Raw genomic sequence first — 18,450 nt, 5'->3', positions numbered from 1 at the left:
TTTTTTTTCTTTTAGGGAAGGGAGGAGGGTGGGGGTTGGGGTCAGGGAGGAAGGAATTATACCACATGTATAATTTTTTGAAAGTCTTTCTTGAAGAAATGTATTCATTCTTGTGGTTTAATATTTTAAATATTTTTTTTAAAGATAAAGGGTTCTGCCTCAACAGCAACCATTTGTTTTTCTCCCTTTGCTGCTTGACCCACTGAATTCCTAAAGTAGATTATATTAAGCTTTGTGTTGTTTTGGTATTTTCCCAAAAAAGAATATTTTTAAAAAAATTATTAGTTTGTTTGTACATTGCAAACTATACATATTGGTATCCATTTTTTCAAGTTCATTATATTTGAATGTACTAATTTATTGCAGTAAACACAAAAATGTGGCTGTATGTTTCCAGATCTATGATGCTACTTGTGTAATCAGTTGAACAAACCTGAGCTCATTTGTAGAAAGTTTAAATTTTAATCTTCTGAAAAGTATGTAAATTCAGTTTTAGCTTTGTACTGAGGAAGGTGTAGAGGGTATAACACCAATGCTTCTTCTTTCCATCATCCAGCAACACAAATAATCCTGAGGAAGCTGAGATTTACTTTTTCTTGCTCACAACATTGTCAAAACACAAATGCTGGAGGAACTCAGCTGGTCTCGCAGGGATAGTAGGAGGTAAAGAAACATTTCCAATGTTTTGGGCCTGAGGTACGAGTCAGGTGTCTGAATGAAACCAGCTGAGTTCCTCCAACTGTTTTGTGTTTTGATTACAATCACAGTGTCTGCAGACTCTTGTTTCTTTCTGCACACATCATGGTGTCTACATTGGAAAAACCAATACAGATAAGATGACCACTTTGTGGAATACCTCCATTTCATTCCCCGAGGGGAACGCTGAGCTTCCAGTTCCATTAATTCTCCACGTGAAGCCACCATAATTTTTTTTAGTGGATTGTCATCTTAAATTTTGACTCCCAATTATACTCACGATTTCCCACACACAAAGCTAAATATGCCTAATTAGTCCCCTTTCTAAATGTAGGTAGATCTTGTCTCAGAATTATATCCTTCACTTTCCTACCACTGACCTGTAGTTCCCTGGCTTGACCTTGCAGCCCTTCTTAAATAAAGGCATAATAGCCATTATCCAGTCTTCCAGTATCTTACATATAGCTATGAGAGATTTTAAAATTCTGCTAGTTCCCCAGCAATTTCTTCCTTTGCAACCTGTAACATCCTGAGACATCACTGATCAATCTCCAGGATTTATCCACCTTTATGTGCTTCAAGCCTGCTTCTTTTGTAACGCCGATATACTTCAGAACATCCATGTTCTGTTCCCTGGATTCCCTAGCTTTTATGAGCATATTCTGTACTGTTGAGCAGTGTTGTTGTTGGCTGTAGCCTTTGCTATATCCAGGACACTCAGACATTATGTGACATCACAGGGCATAAACTGGATTGGTTAAAAACTGGCTTCATGACATTGTATACTCTCAGTCTACATTTTATACTTCGGATTTCTCTTTTGCACTCATCATCTGGGTTCTGCCATCATTGGGAATTGAGATATTAGGGTGACATTTCCCCCTCCTATTGGCCCAAGGTCATTTAATATAGCAGGAATGTAGATCTTTAGCTGTGAGAATACTTGAGCAGGAAATTTTTTCCTTTAACAAAGATGGTTTATTAAATGATTACAAGAAATCACTTTAATATTTCTCATTCCACACAATTAACAGGTTCAAATTATAACATGATCATCACTGTCCAGGAAACACTCAAGCCCCTGTCGTGCCCACCAGTCCTGGAAATCTCCCATTATATTTGTGCATATCATGCATTCTTCCAGGGCCATGGAAACAACCCCAGAAGAGGGGAAGGCAGTCAGCTTGGCTTAATCCTTGGTGGCCTGCTGCTCAGGCCCACGAATGGCAAGCAGTCCCAGGAGCAAACTGACCAGGAGCTGCTCTGAGTGACCCATTCACCTCCTCATTGCGGTGAGTGAAGATCAGGAACATGGGTCCAAAATTTAGCCAAAATGTGAGGAACAGCCCCTTCCAATATTAAAATAGAGATTGTAACCTCTCGCATTCTGATAAATGGTCGGGGAGTCTGTAAATCAACAAAATAATAATTAGTGATATTGCTCTGTACACTTTCTGCCCCAGGTCTCCAGTATGAAAAGGGAGAACTCCCTCATTAGGAAATCTCCACGGGGGACCTCTCTCAGTTCCGGATGGTTAAGCAGGCCACAAATATCTGTCTGGACGGTGTGCAGAAGCCGTCTATACAATAATTACCATGGTGAGTCGTGAAATTTCACCTCTGCAAGACAGCCCATGTGTAGGATTGACAAGCAGGAGATTGGATTTGTCGAAATGGTTTGGTGTTCGGCATGCACTTGTCTCTGTGCTGCGGCTGTGCAAGGTCAAATTATAACATTTATAGGGAATGCCAGGCAGTTATATTGTTCAAAGACTGCAGATATATTAATGAAAGATGATATCGGTCGACCGAGTTAACAGATAAGGAAACAATACACTGATGCTGATGTTCCACCATGTACATGGATGAACAGCTGTGAGCTGCTTGATGCATTCAGAATCAGTCCTATTTAGCGAGTACACGCCATTTCGGTTTATGGAAGGTTTCATCGAAACGTTTAGTTTCGTAAAGCAGGACATACTGTATTAATGTTAAACAACTCAATGTGAAGACAAGACATGACATCACAAAGATTGGGGAGGGTAGTCACACCTTCAATACTGACACAGATTGAAAGGAAGTCATTATATTTAGTTTACCATCCACTTCCTAAAAAGGGGAGGGTGGGGGGGAAGAAACCTAAAATTAATCTAATCCCAACAGAGGATCACCAATTCTTTCACCCAGATTTTGAGCCTGAAGTTGATGCAGAGAGAGAGAGGGGGAGAGGAAAGAGAGAGAGAGGAGAGAGGGGAGGGGGACAGAGAGACGGGAGGGGGGCGGGGAGAGGGAGAGGGGAGGGGGGAGAGAATGAGAGAGGGTGGAGGGGGGAGAGAGAGGGGAGGGGAAAAGAGAGAGAGAGAGGAGAGGGGGAGAGAGAGCGGGGAGGGGGAGGGAGAGAGAGAGGGGAGGGGGAGAGAGAGGGGAGGGAAAGAGAGGGGGAAAGAGAGAGGGGGAGGGGTAAGAGAGAGAGAGGAGAGGAGGGGAAAGAGAGAGGAGGGGAAAGAGAAAGAAGTGAGGGGAAAGAGAGGGGAGGGAAAGAGAGAGGGAGAGGGGAAAGAGAGAGAGAGGGGAAAGAGAGAGGAGAGGAAAAGAGAGAGAGGAGGGGAAGTGAGAGGGAGAGGAGGGGAAGTGAGAGGGAGAGGAGGGAAGTGAGCGAGAGAGGGGAAAGAGAGAGAGGGGAGGAGAAAGAGAGAGAGGGGAAAGAGAGAGAGAGGAGGGGAAGTGCGAAAGAGAGAGGAGGGGAAGTGAGAGTGAGAGAGAGAGGAGGGGAATTGACAAAGAGAGAGTGAGGGGAGAGGAAGTGAGAGTGAGAGAGAAAAGAGAGAGAGGAGGGGAAGTGAGAGAGAGAGAGAGGAGAGAGAGAGAGAGGAGGGGAAGTGAGAGAGAGAGAGCAGGAGAAGTGAGAGAGAGAGAGGAGGAGAAGTGAGAGTGAGATATGAGGAGAAGTCAGAGACAGAGAGGAGGGGAAGTTAGAGAGAGAGGAGGGGAAAGAGAGAGGAGGGGAAAGAGAGAGGAGGGGAAAGAGAGAGAGAGGAGGGGAAGTGTGAGAGAGAGTGGAGGGGAAGTGAGAGAGAGAGAGAGAGGAGGGGAAGTGACAAAGAGAGAGAGGGGGGCGAGGAAGTGAAAGAGAGAGAGGAGGGGAAGTGAGAGTGAGAGAGGAGGGGAACTGAGAGTGAGAGAGGAGGGGAACTGAGAGAGGGAGAGAGAGAGAGGAGGGGGTTTGAGAGAGAGAGAGGAGGGGAAGTTTGAGAGAGTGAGGAGGGGAAGTGCGAGATAGAGGGAGAGAGAGGTGGGGAAGTGAGAGAGAGGAGTGGAAGTGAGAGAGAGAGGGAGGAGGGGAAGTGAGAGGGAGAGGAGGGGAAAGAGAGAGAGGAGGGGAAAGAGAGTGAGGAGGAGAAGTGAGAGAAAGGAGGGGAAGTGATAGAGAGGAGGGGAAGTGATAGAGAGGAGGGGAAGGGAAGTGAGAGAGAGGAGGGGAAGTGAGAGAGAGAGAGTGGGAGGAGGGGAAGTGCGAGAGAGTGAGAGAGTGGAGGGTAAGTGAGAGAGAGATAACAGAGAGAGAGGAGGGGAAATGACAGAATGAGAGAGGAGGCGAAGTGAGAGAGAGAGGAGTGGAAGTGAGTGAGAGAGAGGAGGGGAAGTGAGTGAGAGTGAGGGAAGGGGAAGTGAGAGAGAGGAGGGGAAGTGAGAGAGAGAGGAGTGGAAGTGAGAGTGAGAGATGTGGGGAATTGAGAGAGAGATATGAGGGGGTTTGAGAAAGAGAGGAGGGGAAGTTTGAGTGAGTGAGGAGGGGAAGTGAGAGAGAGGAGAGAGGGGAAGTGCGTGAAAGAGGGAGAGAGAGGTGGGGAAGTGAGAGAGAGGAGTGAAAGTGAGAGAGAGAGGGAGGAGGGGAAGTGAGAGAGAGAGGGAGGAGGGGAAGTGAGAGAGAGAAGAGGGGATGCGAAAGTGTGAGAGAGAGAGGAGGGGAAGTGAGAGAGATAGGAGAAGTGAGAGGGAGAGGAGGGGGAGAGAGAGAGAGGAGGGGGAGAGAGAGAGAGGAGGGGAAAGAGAGATGGGAGGGGAAAGAGAGATGGGAGGGGAAAGAGAGATGGGAGGGGAAAGAGAGAGCAGGAGAAGTGAGAAAGGAGGGGAAATGAGAGAGAGGAGGGGAAGTGTGAGAGAGAGATGAGGGAAAGTGAGAGAGAGAGCAGGGGAAGTGAGAGTGAGAGAGGAGCGGAACTAAGAGAGAGAGAGGAGCGGGTTTGAAGAGAGAGAAGGGGAAGTTTGAGAGAGTGAGGAGGGGAAGTGAGAGAGAGGAGGGGAAGTGATAGAGAGAGAGAGGGAGGAAGGGAAGTGCGAGAGAGTGTGAGAGGGTAGGGGAAGTGAGAGAGAGAGATAAAAGAGAGAGAGGAGGGGAAATGAGAGACTGAGAGAGGAGGGGAAGTGAGAGAGAGAGGAGGGGAAGTGAGAGAGAGGAGGGCAAATGAGAGTGATGGAGGAGGGGAACAGAGAGGGAGGAGGGTGTTTGAGGGAGAGAGGAGGGGAAGTGAGAGATAGAGAGGAGGAGAAGTGAGAGAGATAGAGGAGGTGAAGAAAGAGAGGGAGAGGAGTGGAAGTGAAGGAGATAGAGCAGGTGAAGTGAAAGAGAGAGGAGAGGAAGTGAGAGAGAGAGGAGGGGAAGTGAGAGAGAGAGGAGGGGAAGTGAGAGAGAGAGAGAGAAGAGGTGATGTGAGAGAGAGAGGGAGGAGGGGAAGTGAGAGAGAGAGGAGAGGAAATGTGTGAGAGAGCGGATTTGAAGTGTGAGAGAGAGGGAAGGGGAAGTGAAAGAGAGGAGTGGAAGTGAGAGAGAGAGGAAGGCAAATGAAAGTGAGAGAGGAGGGGAACAGAGGAGGTGGTTTGAGAGAGAGAGGAGGGGAAGTTTGAGGAGAGAAAGGTGGTAAAGTGAGAGAGAGAGAGGAGGGGAAGTGCCAGAGAGGGAGAGAGAGGTGGGGAAGTGAGAGAGAGAGGAGGAGATGAGTGAGAGAGATGAGGAGAAGTGTGAGAGAGAGGAGGGGAAGTGAGAGAGAGGGAGGTGGGGAAGTGAGAGAGAGGTGGGGAAGTGAGTGAGAGAGAGAGGAGGAAAAGTGAGAGAGAGGAGGGGAAGTGAGAGTGAGAGAGGAGGGGAACTGAGAGAGAGAGGGAGAGAGAGGTGGGGAAGTGAGAGAGAGGAGTGGAAGTGAGAGAGAGAAAGAGAGGAGGGCAAAAAGAGAGTGGGGAGGGGAAGAGAGAGTGAGGAGGGGAAGTGAGAGAGAGAGAGGAGTGGAAAGAGAGAGAGGGGAGGGGAAAGAGAGAGAGGAGGGGAAGTGAGAGAGAGGAGGGGAAGTGAGAGAGAGAGAGAGGGAGGAGGGGAAGTGCGAGAGAGTGAGAGAGGGGAGGGGAAGTGAGAGAGAGATAAAAGAGAGGAGGGGAAATGAGAGACTGAGAGAGGAGGGGAAGTGAGAAAGAGAGGAGGTTAATGAGAGTGAGAGAGGAGGGGAACAGAGAGAGAGGAGGGTGTTTGAGAGAGAGAGTAGGGGAAGTTTGAGAGAGAGAGAGGTGGGGAAGTGAGAGAGAGAGAGGAAGGGAAGTGCGAGAGAGGGAGAGAGAGGTGGGGAAGTGAGAGAGAGAGGAGGGGATGTGAGAGAGAGAGGAGGGGAAGTGAGAATGAGAGAGGAGGGAAGTGAGAGAGAGAGAGGAGGGAAAGTGAGAGAGATGAGGGAAAGTGAGAGAGAGAGTAGGGGAAGTGAGAGTGAGAGGAGGAGAACTAAGGGAGAGAGGGGAGGGTGTTTGAGAGAGTGAGGTGGGGAAGTGAGTGAGAGAGAGAGGAAAGGAATTGCGAGAGAGGGAGAGGAGGGGATGTGAGAGAAAGGAAGAGAATTGAGAGAGAGGATGGGAAGGGAGAGAGAGGGGAGGGGCAGTGAGAGAGAGGAGGGGGTGAGAGAGAGAGAGAGAGAGGGAGGAGGGGAAGTGCGAGAGAGTGTGAGAGGCGAGGGGAAGTGAGAGAGAGAGATAAAAGAGAGAGAGGAGGGGAAATGAGAGACTGAGACAGGAGGGGAAGTGAGAGAGAGAGGAGGGGAAGTGAGAGAGAGGAGGGGAAGTGTGAGAGAGAGGAGGGCAAATGAGAGTGATGGAGGAGGGGAACAGAGAGGGAGGAGGGTGTTTGTGGGAGAGAGGAGGGGAAGTGAGAGATAGAGAGGAGGAGAAGTGAGAGAGATAGAGGAGGTGAAGAGAGAGAGGGAGAGGAGTGGAAGTGAAGGATAGAGAGGAGGGGAAGTGAGAGAGATAGAGCAGGTGAAGTGAAAGAGAGAGGAGAGGAAGTGAGAGAGAGAGGAGGGGAAGTGAGAGAGAGAGAGAGAGGAGGTGATGTGAGAGAGAGAGGGAGGAGGGGAAGTGAGAGAGAGAGGAGAGGAACTGTGTGAGAGAGCGGATTTGAAGTGTGAGAGAGAGGGAAGGGGAAGTGAAAGAGAGGAGTGGAAGTGAGAGTGAGAGGAAGGCAAATGAAAGTGAGAGAGGAGGGGAACAGAGGAGGTGGTTTGAGAGAGAGAGGAGGGGAAGTTTGAGAGAGAAAGGTGGTAAAGTGAGAGAGAGAGAGGAGGGGAAGTGCCAGAGTGGGAGAGAGAGGTGGGGAAGTGAGAGAGAGAGGAGGAGATGCGTGAGAGAGATGAGGGGAAGTGTGAGAGAGAGGAGGGGAAGTGAGAGAGAGGGAGGTGGGGAAGTGAGAGAGAGGTGGGGAAGTGAGTGAGAGAGAGAGGAGGAAAAGTGAGAGAGAGGAGGGGAAGTGAGAGTGAGAGAGGAGGGGAACTGAGAGAGAGAGGGAGAGAGAGGTGGGGAAGTGAGAGAGAGGAGTGGAAGTGAGAGAGAGAAAGAGAGGAAGGCAAAAAGAGAGTGGGGAGGGGAAGAGAGAGAGAGGAGGGGAAGTGAGAGAGAGAGAGGAGTGGAAAGAGAGAGAGGGGAGGGGAAGTGAGAGAGAGATAAAAGAGAGAGAGGTGGGAAAATGAGAGACTGAGAGAGGAGGGGAAGTGAGAAAGAGAGGAGGTTAATGAGAGTGAGAGAGGAGGGGAACAGAGAGAGAGGAGGGTGTTTGAGAGAGAGAGTAGGGGAAGTTTGAGAGAGAGAGAGGTGGGGAAGTGAGAGAGAGAGAGAGAGGAAGGGAAGTGCGAGAGAGGGAGAGAGAGGTGGGGAAGTGAGAGAGAGAGGAGGGGATGTGAGAGAGAGAGGAGGGGAAGTGAGAATGAGAGAGGAGGGAAGTGAGAGAGAGAGAGGAGGGGAAGTGAGTGAGAGAAAGGAGGGGAAGTGAATGAGAGAGAGATGAGGGAAAGTGAGAGAGATGAGGGAAAGTGAGAGAGATGAGGGAAAGTGAGAGAGATGAGGGAAAGTGAGAGTGAGAGAGGAGGGGAACTAAGAGAGAGAGAGGAGGGTGTTTGAGAGAGAGAGGTGGGGAAGTGAGTGAGAGAGAGAGAGGAAAGGAAGTGCGAGAGAGGGAGAGGAGGGGATGTGTGAGAGGAGGGGAAGTGAGAGAGAGGGAGGTGGGGAAGTAAGAGAGAGAGAGAGAGAAGGGGAAGTGAGTGACAGAAAGGAGGGGAAGTGAGTGAGAGAAAGACGAGGGAAAGTGAGAGAGAGAGTAGGGGAAGTGAGAGTGAGAGAGGAGGGGAACTAAGAGAGAGAGAGGAGGGGGTTTGAAGAGAGAGAAGGGGAAGTTTGAGAGAGTGAGGAGGGGAAGTGAGAGAGAGGAGGGGAAGTGGTAGAGAGAAAGAGGAAGGAAGGGAAGTGTGAGAGAGTGTGAGAGGGTAGGGGAAGTGAGAGAGAGAGATAAAAGAGAGAAGAGGGAAAATGAGAGACTGAGAGAGGAGGGGAAGTGAGAGAGAGAGGAGGGGAAGAGAGAGAGAAGGGGAAGTGTGAGAGAGAGAAGGGGAAGTGAGAGAGAGAGAGGAGGGGATGTGAGAGTGAGAGAGGAGGAGAATTGAGAGAGGAAGGGAAGTGAGAGAGAGAGAGGAGGAGAAGTGAGAGAGAGAGAGGGAAGGGGAAGTGAGAGAGAGAGAGGAGGGCAAGTGAGAGAGAGAGGATTGGAAGTGAGAGTGAGAGGATGGTAAGTGAGAGAGAGGAGTGGAAGTGAGTGAGGGAGGATTGAAGTGGGAGAGAGAAAGGAGTGGAAGTGAGTGAGGGGGGAGGGGAAGTGAGGTAGAGAAAGAGGAGGGGAAGTGATAGAGAGAGAGAGAGAGAAGGCGAAGTGAGAGAGAGAGAAAGAGAGAGGAGGGGAAGTGAAAGAGAGAGAGAGGAGGAGGGGAAGGGAGAGAGGGAGAGGAGGAGAAGAGAGAGAAAGGAGCGGAAGAGTGAGAAAGGAGGGGAAGTGAGAGAGTGAGAGAGAAGAGGGGAAGTGACAGAGGGTGGGAGGAAGGGAAGTGAGAGAGAGAGAGGGGGAGTGAAGAGAGAGGAGGGGAAGTGAGAGAGAGAGAGGAGGGGGTGCAAAAGTGTGAGAGAGAGAGGAGGGGAAGTGAGAGTGTGAGTTTGGAGTGGAAGTGAGACTGAGAGAGGAGCAGAAGTGAGAGAGACAGGAAGGGAAGTGAAGAGAGAGGAGGGGAAGTGAAGAGAGAGGAGGGAAAGTGAAGAGAGAGGAGGGGAAGTGAGTGAGAGAGAGGAAGGGAAGTGAGTGAGAGTGAGGGAAGGGGAAGTGAGAGAGAGAGAGGAGGGGAAGTTTGAGTGAGAGATGAGGGGAAGTGAGAGAGAGAGAGGAGGGGATGTGAAGAGAGAGGAGGGGATGTGAGAGAGAGAGAGGAGGGGATGTGAAAAGAGAGGAGGGGAAGTGAGGGAGAGAGAGAGGAGGGGATGTGAGAGTGAGAGAGGAGGAGATTTGAGAGAGAGGGAGGAGGGGAAGAGACAGAGAGTGAGAGAGAGAGGAGGGGAAGAAAGAGAGAGGAGGGGATGTGTGTGAGAGAGAGGAGGGGATGTGAAGAGAGAGGAGGTGAAGTGAGGGAGAGAGAGAGGATGGGATGTGAGAGTGAGAGAGGAGGAGAATTGAGAGAGAGAGGAGGGGAAGAGAGAGAGAGAGGAGGGGAAGAGAGATAGAGAAGGGGAAGTGAGAGAGAGAGAGAGGAGGGGATGTGAGAGTGAGAGAGGAGGAGAATTGAGAGAGAGAGGAGGGGAAGAAAGAGAGAGAGGAGGGGAAGAGAGAGAGAGAGAGAGGAGGGGAAGTGAGGAGGAGGGGAAAAGAGAGAGAGATGACACTTCCGTGGCACAGGGCTTATCTTGGTCTATCTGCAAGGTGAACTGCACCATGATGTGGGCGGATGCAGAACGGAGGTTCGCTTGGATTCCTCGTTGCCTTCCTCAGTGAGTTCAGGCTGCGTGCAAAAAGCCCGATGTCATGTCCATGTCCGCGCTGAGCCGGAGGGTGTCAGCAACCCGTTGAGCTGACAGTGCTGCTGGAGGAGGATGAACAGGGATGGAGCCGCGGGCGCTCCGAGACTCAAACCTGGAGACCCGGCGGCCAGGACCAGCGACAAGGGACAGCGCTTCAGCCTGCAGCTGGTGGGCTCGGTGTCGGTGCACCAGTTCACCACGGTGCCGGTGTTGCCCTGGGTCGTGGCCGAGGTGCGCCGCAGCAGCGCCCGGGGCCCAGGCAGCCGCAAGGTGGGCTTGCAAGTGTCCCCGGGCTCGGTGCGCTGCGTGGAGCAAGGCTCGCCTCGGCCGGTCTTCCAGCACCGGACGCAGCAAGTCCGCCGGCTGCTGCAGCACCCCGCCGAGCCCAGTTACTTCGCCTACCTGAGCAGCAACAGGAAGGCGGAGCGCTGCACTTGCTTCGTCTTCAGGGCGTCCGATCACACACTGGTAAGCCCGTTTTTACTTTTAATTTATATTCCTATTGACTGCCACGGAAATAACGGAATAGCAACTTTCAATTGTACCAGTTTTCGTTTCACAGGGCAAACCCATGACTTCAAGGGAGAATGAAAGCGAGATGTTAACGACTTGACATTTTTCTAAAGTCGCTTTCATTTTCTCTTGAAGTCATGGGTTTCATCAGAATCTGATTCTGTTCCGTTCCGGTTTCAGGCAGCCGTCCGAGGCTGTTTGTATTATGAGGGGGTGCTACTGAAGGTCATGCCGTGGAGCAGGTCGGACCAGGCTCCAGTCGCCCTGTTTTGATGGGAGATGGGGGGGGGGGGGGGGCAGAGACCCTTTGATTGGCCGAGTCTGGCAACTCAAGTGGCTTCTCTAAAATTCAGTGGAAGGCGCCTTGTGCTTGTGGCCTTTCCGGGTAAAATTGCACAGCAGGAAGTCTGTTTCTCTCCTGCTATTCCCTGTCAAGTTCCTAACAATTCAGAGGCGCGACAAGCTTCACTTGAGCGATGTGCTCGTCAAGTCGGAGCGAACCTCCAAACTGTTCCAGTTTGCGAAAGCTAACGTGGTGCCTGAAACACAACCACGATTTTGCAGATATTGAAGACGAGTCGGGGTTGTGATGTTGGGATCAAGTGCGTGAGGACCCGAGACAAAACTCGTGCACAACAGCGATCGCTTGAGAAGAGGACCAACGAATCAAAGAAACCATTGTTTCTAGGCATCTTACAGAAAAACAATGACCAGAATTTTCTCTCTCTCTGTTAGACAAATAAATGTGTGGTCGACAGCATCGAGTCCACGCTGCTGAAGATCCAGCTGCGCTGGGTGGGTCACGTCTCCAGAATGGAGGACCATCGCCTTCCCAAGGTCGTGTTCTATGGCGAGCTCTCCACTGGCCACCGTGACAGAGGTGCACCAAAGAAAAGGTACAAGGACTGCCTAAAGAAATCTCTTGGTGCCTGTCACATTGACCACCGCCAGTGGGCTGATAACGCCTCAAACTGTGCATCTTGGCGCCTCACAGTTTGGCGGGCAGCAACCTCCTTTGAAGAAGACCGCAGAGCCTACCTCACTGACAAAAGGCAAAGGAGGAAAAACCCAACACCCAACCCCAACCAACCATTTTTCCCCTGCAGCCGCTGCAATCGTGTCTGCCTGTCCCGCATCGGACTTGTCAGCCACAAACGAGCCTGCAGCTGACGTGGACTTTTACCCCCTCCATAAATCTTCGTCCGCGAAGCCAAGCCAAAGAAAGAAAGAAGAAGAATCCATTCATTCAGACCAATAGCGGCGCCTTCACGAGTAGACACGGAAGGAAAGTGCCAAGAAACTTCTCATGAGGATTGCAGCAAGGTGCAGAGTGTAGCTGACAGACTGGATCATCTTTATTCACACGCTCCTTGTCTTATGAGCCAACCTCTTGCCAAATGTCTCAACATGGGTCATGGTTATTAAGGCAGACCCATGAGGAAACGTGCCATTGGCCCCATTTCACTTGATCGTATTCAGGAAGACACCATGTCAAATCCAATCCACACCTTGTGCAAAACACTGAAAACAGCTCCGAATTGGCCTTTTACTCATCAAGAACTCGGAGTGTTATATAGCACAAAGGAAGACCGTGACCACCAAGTACCTGTCAATACTAGTCTTTCATCCTGTGGTGACTCACTTATATTCTCTTGTATCATGATCACATTTTAGTTTTATATTTTAATAACCCTTTGGTATTACTGTATCCTTGTATCTATCATGCCAGTTCCCAATAATGCATTACAATAATAGCGTCTGCAAACTTTCCTCTTTAATTCTCTAAAATGTGATTTATTTGTTTGTTGTTGTTGCAATGGACCAATCTTAGAGAGAAATTGCCCTCTGCTCATGTATCCAGGAAGTGTGACAGTATAGTTTCTATGCCGCTATTTCTTATGACCAATAGTCATGGGTCTGAGGCCAATTAGCAGAGTTTTTTGAGGCCATTTTGGTACTTAAGCAGCTGATTAAAATCAGTTCTCAAACCTCTGGAAAGAAGGCAAGAGTATCAGTGTAAAATAAAGCAGCAGGAAATAACTGATCTATTTTTATGCCATTGACATGAAGAATGATTTGTTAAGTGAGATATTTAAACAGTGATGCCTGAAGTATGACAGATGTGAGACAGTGGCATAAATAGAACACACATAGCAAGCAGGAGCAAAAGTCTTTTCCATTGCTGATGTTTACATTTTAATTTATTGAAGTATTCAAATTAGTTGGAGCCCATCTTTTGGGGTAGAAGTTGGGACCTTATTACACCCATTTTGCAAGCTCAAAGTAGGTGAATGAAATTGTGTTTTCTAATATTTTTACAGGCTTCCATTAGTCATTAAAGTTTTCAGGTGTCTAGCTTTTTGTGTGTATTAAGTCTTGTCACAGAATTTAATACAGAAGACATTGTTGTCCAATACACCACAATGCTGGAGAAATTGAACAGGTCACACAGCATCTATAGGAAGAGAAGAAAACCAACAATTCAGTCTGAGCCCTCTGTCAACATTAGACCAAATGTGCTTGGAATTCTGTGATGACTTTCTCCAGCTACATAGAGGATTAACATGGATTCATAAAAGGAAAATCAAGCATGAAAAAATTGGTGGGGGGGGGGGTGTAGGTTGTGTTTGTTACCAGAGAATTGATAAGTTCTATGTGCCTAAAGAGATGAAGGCTTTCAATAATTAAAAATTAATAAACAAAAATAATGTGCATGTTATTGGACCTTAATAATTCCAAGAATAAAACATGAGCTCTTCCCAGGTTGCAACTCAGAATACAATGGATTTTTCCATATTAAAGAAAGAAGGGGTATGGTATGAGTCCATGAAACTGGCCTTAAGTTTAAAGATCAGCCATGGTTTTATTGAGTGATGGAGCAGGAACGGGCAGCAGAGTAGTCTCCTTCTACCTTTATTTCTTTGGGCTTAAGCTTTCCGAAGCTTGTGAAATGTTTATGTTGGTTGGGTCATTCATACAGAAGATCATATTTCAGACTGATATTTGTTTTAAATTTATTTTCTGTCAGTCAAATGTTTTTGTAAAAAAAAGTGTGAGCCTGACCAGAATCTACTTTTGTAAACCATTTGATAGATTTTCTTCGGATAATGCAAGTATAGATTTTCACAAAACAGCTTTATTTGAGATTTTAATTTTGTTTGTGATTGTATTCCTTTGAAATTTCCATTGATTGAAAATATAGCAGCATTTTTTGTTACTGGTTAATTTTCAGTAATTCAATTTAATAATTTCTATTTTTTTCCCTGACCACTCATTCAGTTTGCTCATTTTTGAGTTGTCTCTGACCAGCTCTTTCCAAACAATTCTCTTCTATTTGTGTTTACTATTGTCAATCAGCAGTGGAAGTTATTTCCTAGACCTGAAGAGAATTCCACATCCCAAACACTGACTGTGTGACTTGAGATTTCCTGAGAAATGTTGCTTGACCTCTTGAGTATTCTGTTTCATCACACTGGTTGCACAGGTATTATAGGTAGATTTGATGTAGTTAATGGGTAATACTAACTCGATCAATAAGCAATAATTTGTACCTTCATTATCTTATTTTATAGCAGTGAAAAAAGACAGAAATTGCTGAAGTCATTCAGCAGATCAAAGAAGCAAAATTTAGTTGGTGCTTTGGGTGTTGAAATTTTTCAGAAGGGGTTTTTTGCAATGCATTGCTCATTCTGGCCAAATTGATTTATTGTGCAATCCCAAGGCATCATCATAAACCACAGTTCCTGCTAAGCTGTGTGCGCATGGACACACGTTTTGCAACCAGCGCACAAAGGAAATTAATGTGCTCACAAAAGGTTAATGATCTAAAATAATGAGGTAATTAATAATTATACTTATTGTAAATAATCTCTTTGCTCTCTGTTTCTGTTAACTAATTAGTTGGTTTTTCAAATACCACATTTGCACATCGCTAAATTACGTCACCGTCCATTTTCTGTTCCTGTTTGTGTACAGCTGCAGCACGGCTGCAGCCATGTTTGGTGGACAGTGTTCATATCGTAAAGTTTATGAAGATCTGCTTCAAATTCTGTAGATAGCTTCATGAGTTTTTATTGAAAAGAATATTCATTCATTCACTATGTCGAATTCAAAAGAAGTGAAGGGCGTGAAGCGCAAAAGAACTGCAAGTTTGTTTAAAGTTGAATGGCTTAACAAAATCGTAGAAACTGCTACACCAAAAGTTCATGAGGTCATGAATATTCAGCTGCAAGAAATATTTATGTTTGATTCAGAAACTGGAGTTATCAGTTTGTAATTGTTGTGATGCAAAAGTTGCTGGAGATTTTGCTTATGGAAAGAAGTGGGATGATATTTGGAAGTTTGACTTTTTGAAGCTTCATTTGGCAAGTAAATTGCATTTGGACGGTGTACAAAAGCTCAGGCAACAAGACCCGTCATTTCCGAAACAGGAGTGCTACACATGTTACGTGAGAGTGCAGATGAGCAAGAACGAAAACGATCAAACCCAGAGGAGTTCAAAGCTCTTATTGACAGCATGTTGTTAGCTGTTAAAATGAATAACTCTTTACATTCAATTGAACATGTTAATGAATAGATGGAAAAGTATGTCCAACTCCCAGACAGTTGGTGAAGCAAAAATTAAGCATTTGAATTTCCGGAGACTATCAACTATATTGTTTAGAAAGACATATTTGAAGAAATAGCATCATCTGATTTTCACATGTTAACAGTTCATGAAACCACAGATATATCTGTCAACAAACGTCTCATTCAGTACTTCAAATTCAGATCTAAAGATTGTACTGTGTATGAAACATTTTTTAGTGGAAACGTGCGATGTTTCTTCTATTGTTTCAGCAATCAAGCTATTTTATGAAGAGAAGAAATTTGACCTCCATAAAATGGTGATGTTTATGTCTGATGGAGGATCAGTAATGTTGGGCAGAATTAATGGTGTTGCAGCAAGACTGGAACAGAACATTCCACACCTAGTTCAGCAACACTGTGTAGCACACCGTGAAGATCTGGGGATATGTAATGCAACAAAAAGAATATTCATTCATTCACTATGTCGAATTCAAAAGAAGTGAAGGGCGTGAAGCGCAAAAGAACTGCAAGTTTGTTTAAAGTTGAATGGCTTAACAAAAGTTAAGTTAATAAGAGAAATTGAATCTTTGATGAGCATAATTTCTACAGTGTTTTCTTGATCTACAGTTAAAAAATACAAATTTAAAGAAATTGCAGAGGCATCTGAAAATGAAGCTATTGCTTTCAGACCATTTAATGAAGACAGGTGCTTATCTAGACACTGCATTTCAGGCAATAATAAAAATCTATGAGTCACTCATCAAATACTTTGAAGTGGATAAGTCAAATGACACTGTGGCTACATACTGTTACAAGAAATTGATAAACACATATAAAGTAGCTTTACAGGTTTTAAGTGGTGTCTTTGTAGAAATGGCTGCTCAGTGCAAAATTCTGCAAAAGACTGGTCTGACATCAATTGATTCATTTCATTTTGTGCGAGGCAAAATTAACAGGATAAGAAAGAAGTATCTGGGAGACACTGTTTCAAAGTTAAAGTTTTGCGAAGCCAACAACCTGAAGAAAACGTCACATTGGGTACAAGTTCACTGTTGACTTTTATAAATCATCTTTGTGTTCATTTAGAAGAAAGGCTTCTTGAAGATGAGGAACAAGAATGGTCAACTTTTGATTTTTACGCAACTGCAGATTGTGACTTCACATTTGACGCTAAACAAGTTGATGCCTTATGTCTAAAATATCATGATTTTCTAGATGAAAATACTGTAATAGACAGTTTCATGACTTCAAATTTTCCATGCAAGAAAAATCCAAATTAAATCCAAATTGATTTCAAACTTTGCTCAAATGGTGGCATTTCTACTTCAAAATGAACAGTTTTGCGACCTTGCAAAATTGATGTACCTTGTCACAATGGGGGGAATCTTTCTTGCATCTGGTGCAGAAGAGAGGTTTTAGCCTAATAAATCAACTCCAAAACAAGCTGAATGTTTAGGTGAATGTCATTTGGGTATGCTAATAAGAATACAAAGCTATTAATTGGATGGAAGTTCTATTAGTTGAGATAGAATTTACAAAGAATGGGTAAATACCAAAGACAGGAGAGAAAAAAAATAATGGAGTGGCTTAAATATGTATGTTATTCTGTGCAGTTTTATGTCAAATATTTTGTCATCCTACATAAACTTTGCTATGTGTGAAGATTTTCAAATCTGGATAACTTGTCAACTAACTTTTTAATTGAGTTTTGATTTAACCGTTTCCAGCAACTTTAATAATAATAATCTGTGAATTGATGGGTGTTATTTTTATTAATTTATTTAGACATTGCATCACATACAAATAAGAAATACCCATTGATGTTTTATTTGAAAGAACAACAAACTGACAAAGTAGTTCAAAGTATAGAATAAAATCTTAATTAAATATGTTAGTTTATGGAATGTAATCATACTTGTTTTTTATTAAATGTGCCAATACAGTTTTATTAGCCATGAGAGATAGGCTGTGCCAAAATGATCTTGAAACAATTTCAAGTTTAGAGTTGCACAAGCATTAAATGCACACATACTTTTGTCACAGGAAAAAAATTGCACAACATAAGATTTTTGCACACACTGACTCCTAACAATTAGAGGGAACATTGATCATGTTTCTCCTGAACTGCAGAAAGGCTTCAATATTGCAATGCACAAAAGTGTTGGAGAAACTCGGCAGGTCCCACAGCATTTGAAGGGTAACTAATGTTTCAGGCCTGAGCCCCTCATCAAGGTATGGGCAAAAAGCAGACAGGTATCTGAACAAAATGGGGGGGGGGGGATTCAAGATTCAAGATTTCTTCATTGTCATGTAATAGTTTGACAGATTATGTTGTGTTTGTTTTGTATGTAGATATGATTTTGGGAGATAAATTGGGGCAGTTTTTTTTAGTGTAGGTCACATACAAACATTTCAAAACAGATCTCATTTAAAATTCTGGAGCTCTGCTCAAGCCAGACAGGGCAGTTCTGAAGGCCTTTGCAAAAGCTTTGTGGAGTTCCCAAGAGACTTCACTAATGGATTGTTGTTTTGAAAAGCCACAGATGAAAGAGATGAGGGAGTAGTTCAGAGCCGCAGGCTGTCTGGGAGTGTAGCTTGCTGTTCTCAGAGGGTCATGTGGATTTTGCAAGCAGATCGAGTTTAATAGTTTTTTTTCTCTGGGGGAGAGAGATCCATTCTGGAGTGCTACAGTCAGCAGCAGCAGCTAGGACTGGAAAAGGACAAGCTGGAATGCTTGTGGAAAACCCCATTTTGAAGACGGGTTGTGAGTGCTTAGTTCAGGCTGGTTAAAGCCCTTGTGGTTCATACAAGAGGAGAGAACTGGCTGCCTAATGCTTCACTTGAAATAAGAGAAACAAAAAGGAATTCTGTGGTGACCTGAAAGAAAGAGCTTATCATCTGGAAAACCCTGATGGGGCAAGTTTTGTTAACATGGCTTGCCAGAGGTCTTGTATATTATGCTGTGTTCCATTGACTAGTTTGACATTTAAACTAGGTTGGTGAGTGACTGATACAAAGCAAGATATTTTATCCCTAATGTACCTATTGAAATCAGTAGGCCATTTTAGATGGCAAAGCACCAGTATTTCCGTAGACATGACCTGTCTTGGGAAGCTGGCTCCATGAGATATTTCACATTGCAAGCTGGCTTCCCAAAGCAAAGAGGTGAGACATTTATCGCATCAACACCAGCATCAACCGTGATGTAAAACATATGCGCCCGGAAGTGTCACTGCTGTGCACTCAAAATGGCGGTGCTACAATTTTTAATTTTTCACAATTTCATTGCGGCTGAAGACGTCATCACAACATCAT

General features: G+C 45.6%; 1 protein-coding gene and 1 long non-coding RNA gene across 6 annotated transcripts in view; one reads left to right on the top strand and one right to left on the bottom strand.

The window, feature by feature from the left end:
* Nucleotides 1-1,651: 1,651 nt before the first annotated feature.
* LOC138757500 (uncharacterized) lies at nt 1,652-10,831 on the bottom strand. The gene is made up of 2 exons (XR_011353632.1): nt 10,456-10,831; nt 1,652-2,103 (listed from the first exon to the last, which is right to left on the bottom strand). It is a non-coding gene; the product is annotated as an uncharacterized lncRNA (long non-coding RNA).
* The window catches only part of LOC138757498 (TBC1 domain family member 1-like), a 312,814-nt gene continuing 304,264 nt past the window's right edge, over nt 9,901-18,450 (top strand). Inside the window, exon 1 of one of the 5 annotated variants that reach the window (XM_069924958.1) lies at nt 9,901-10,521. In XM_069924958.1, the coding sequence (XP_069781059.1) occupies nt 10,126-10,521 (396 nt within the window). In that variant the 5' untranslated portion in view covers nt 9,901-10,125. The remainder of the gene's footprint in view (nt 10,522-18,450) is intronic. The other 4 variants (XM_069924959.1, XM_069924956.1, XM_069924957.1 and 1 more) reach the window with 4 other exon arrangements.

The sequence above is a fragment of the Narcine bancroftii genome, chromosome 3 (assembly GCF_036971445.1).
Source record: "Narcine bancroftii isolate sNarBan1 chromosome 3, sNarBan1.hap1, whole genome shotgun sequence".
NCBI lineage: Eukaryota > Metazoa > Chordata > Chondrichthyes > Torpediniformes > Narcinidae > Narcine > Narcine bancroftii.
Note: the sequence above shows the minus strand (reverse complement) of the source record. Positions and strands in the feature narration are given on the sequence as shown.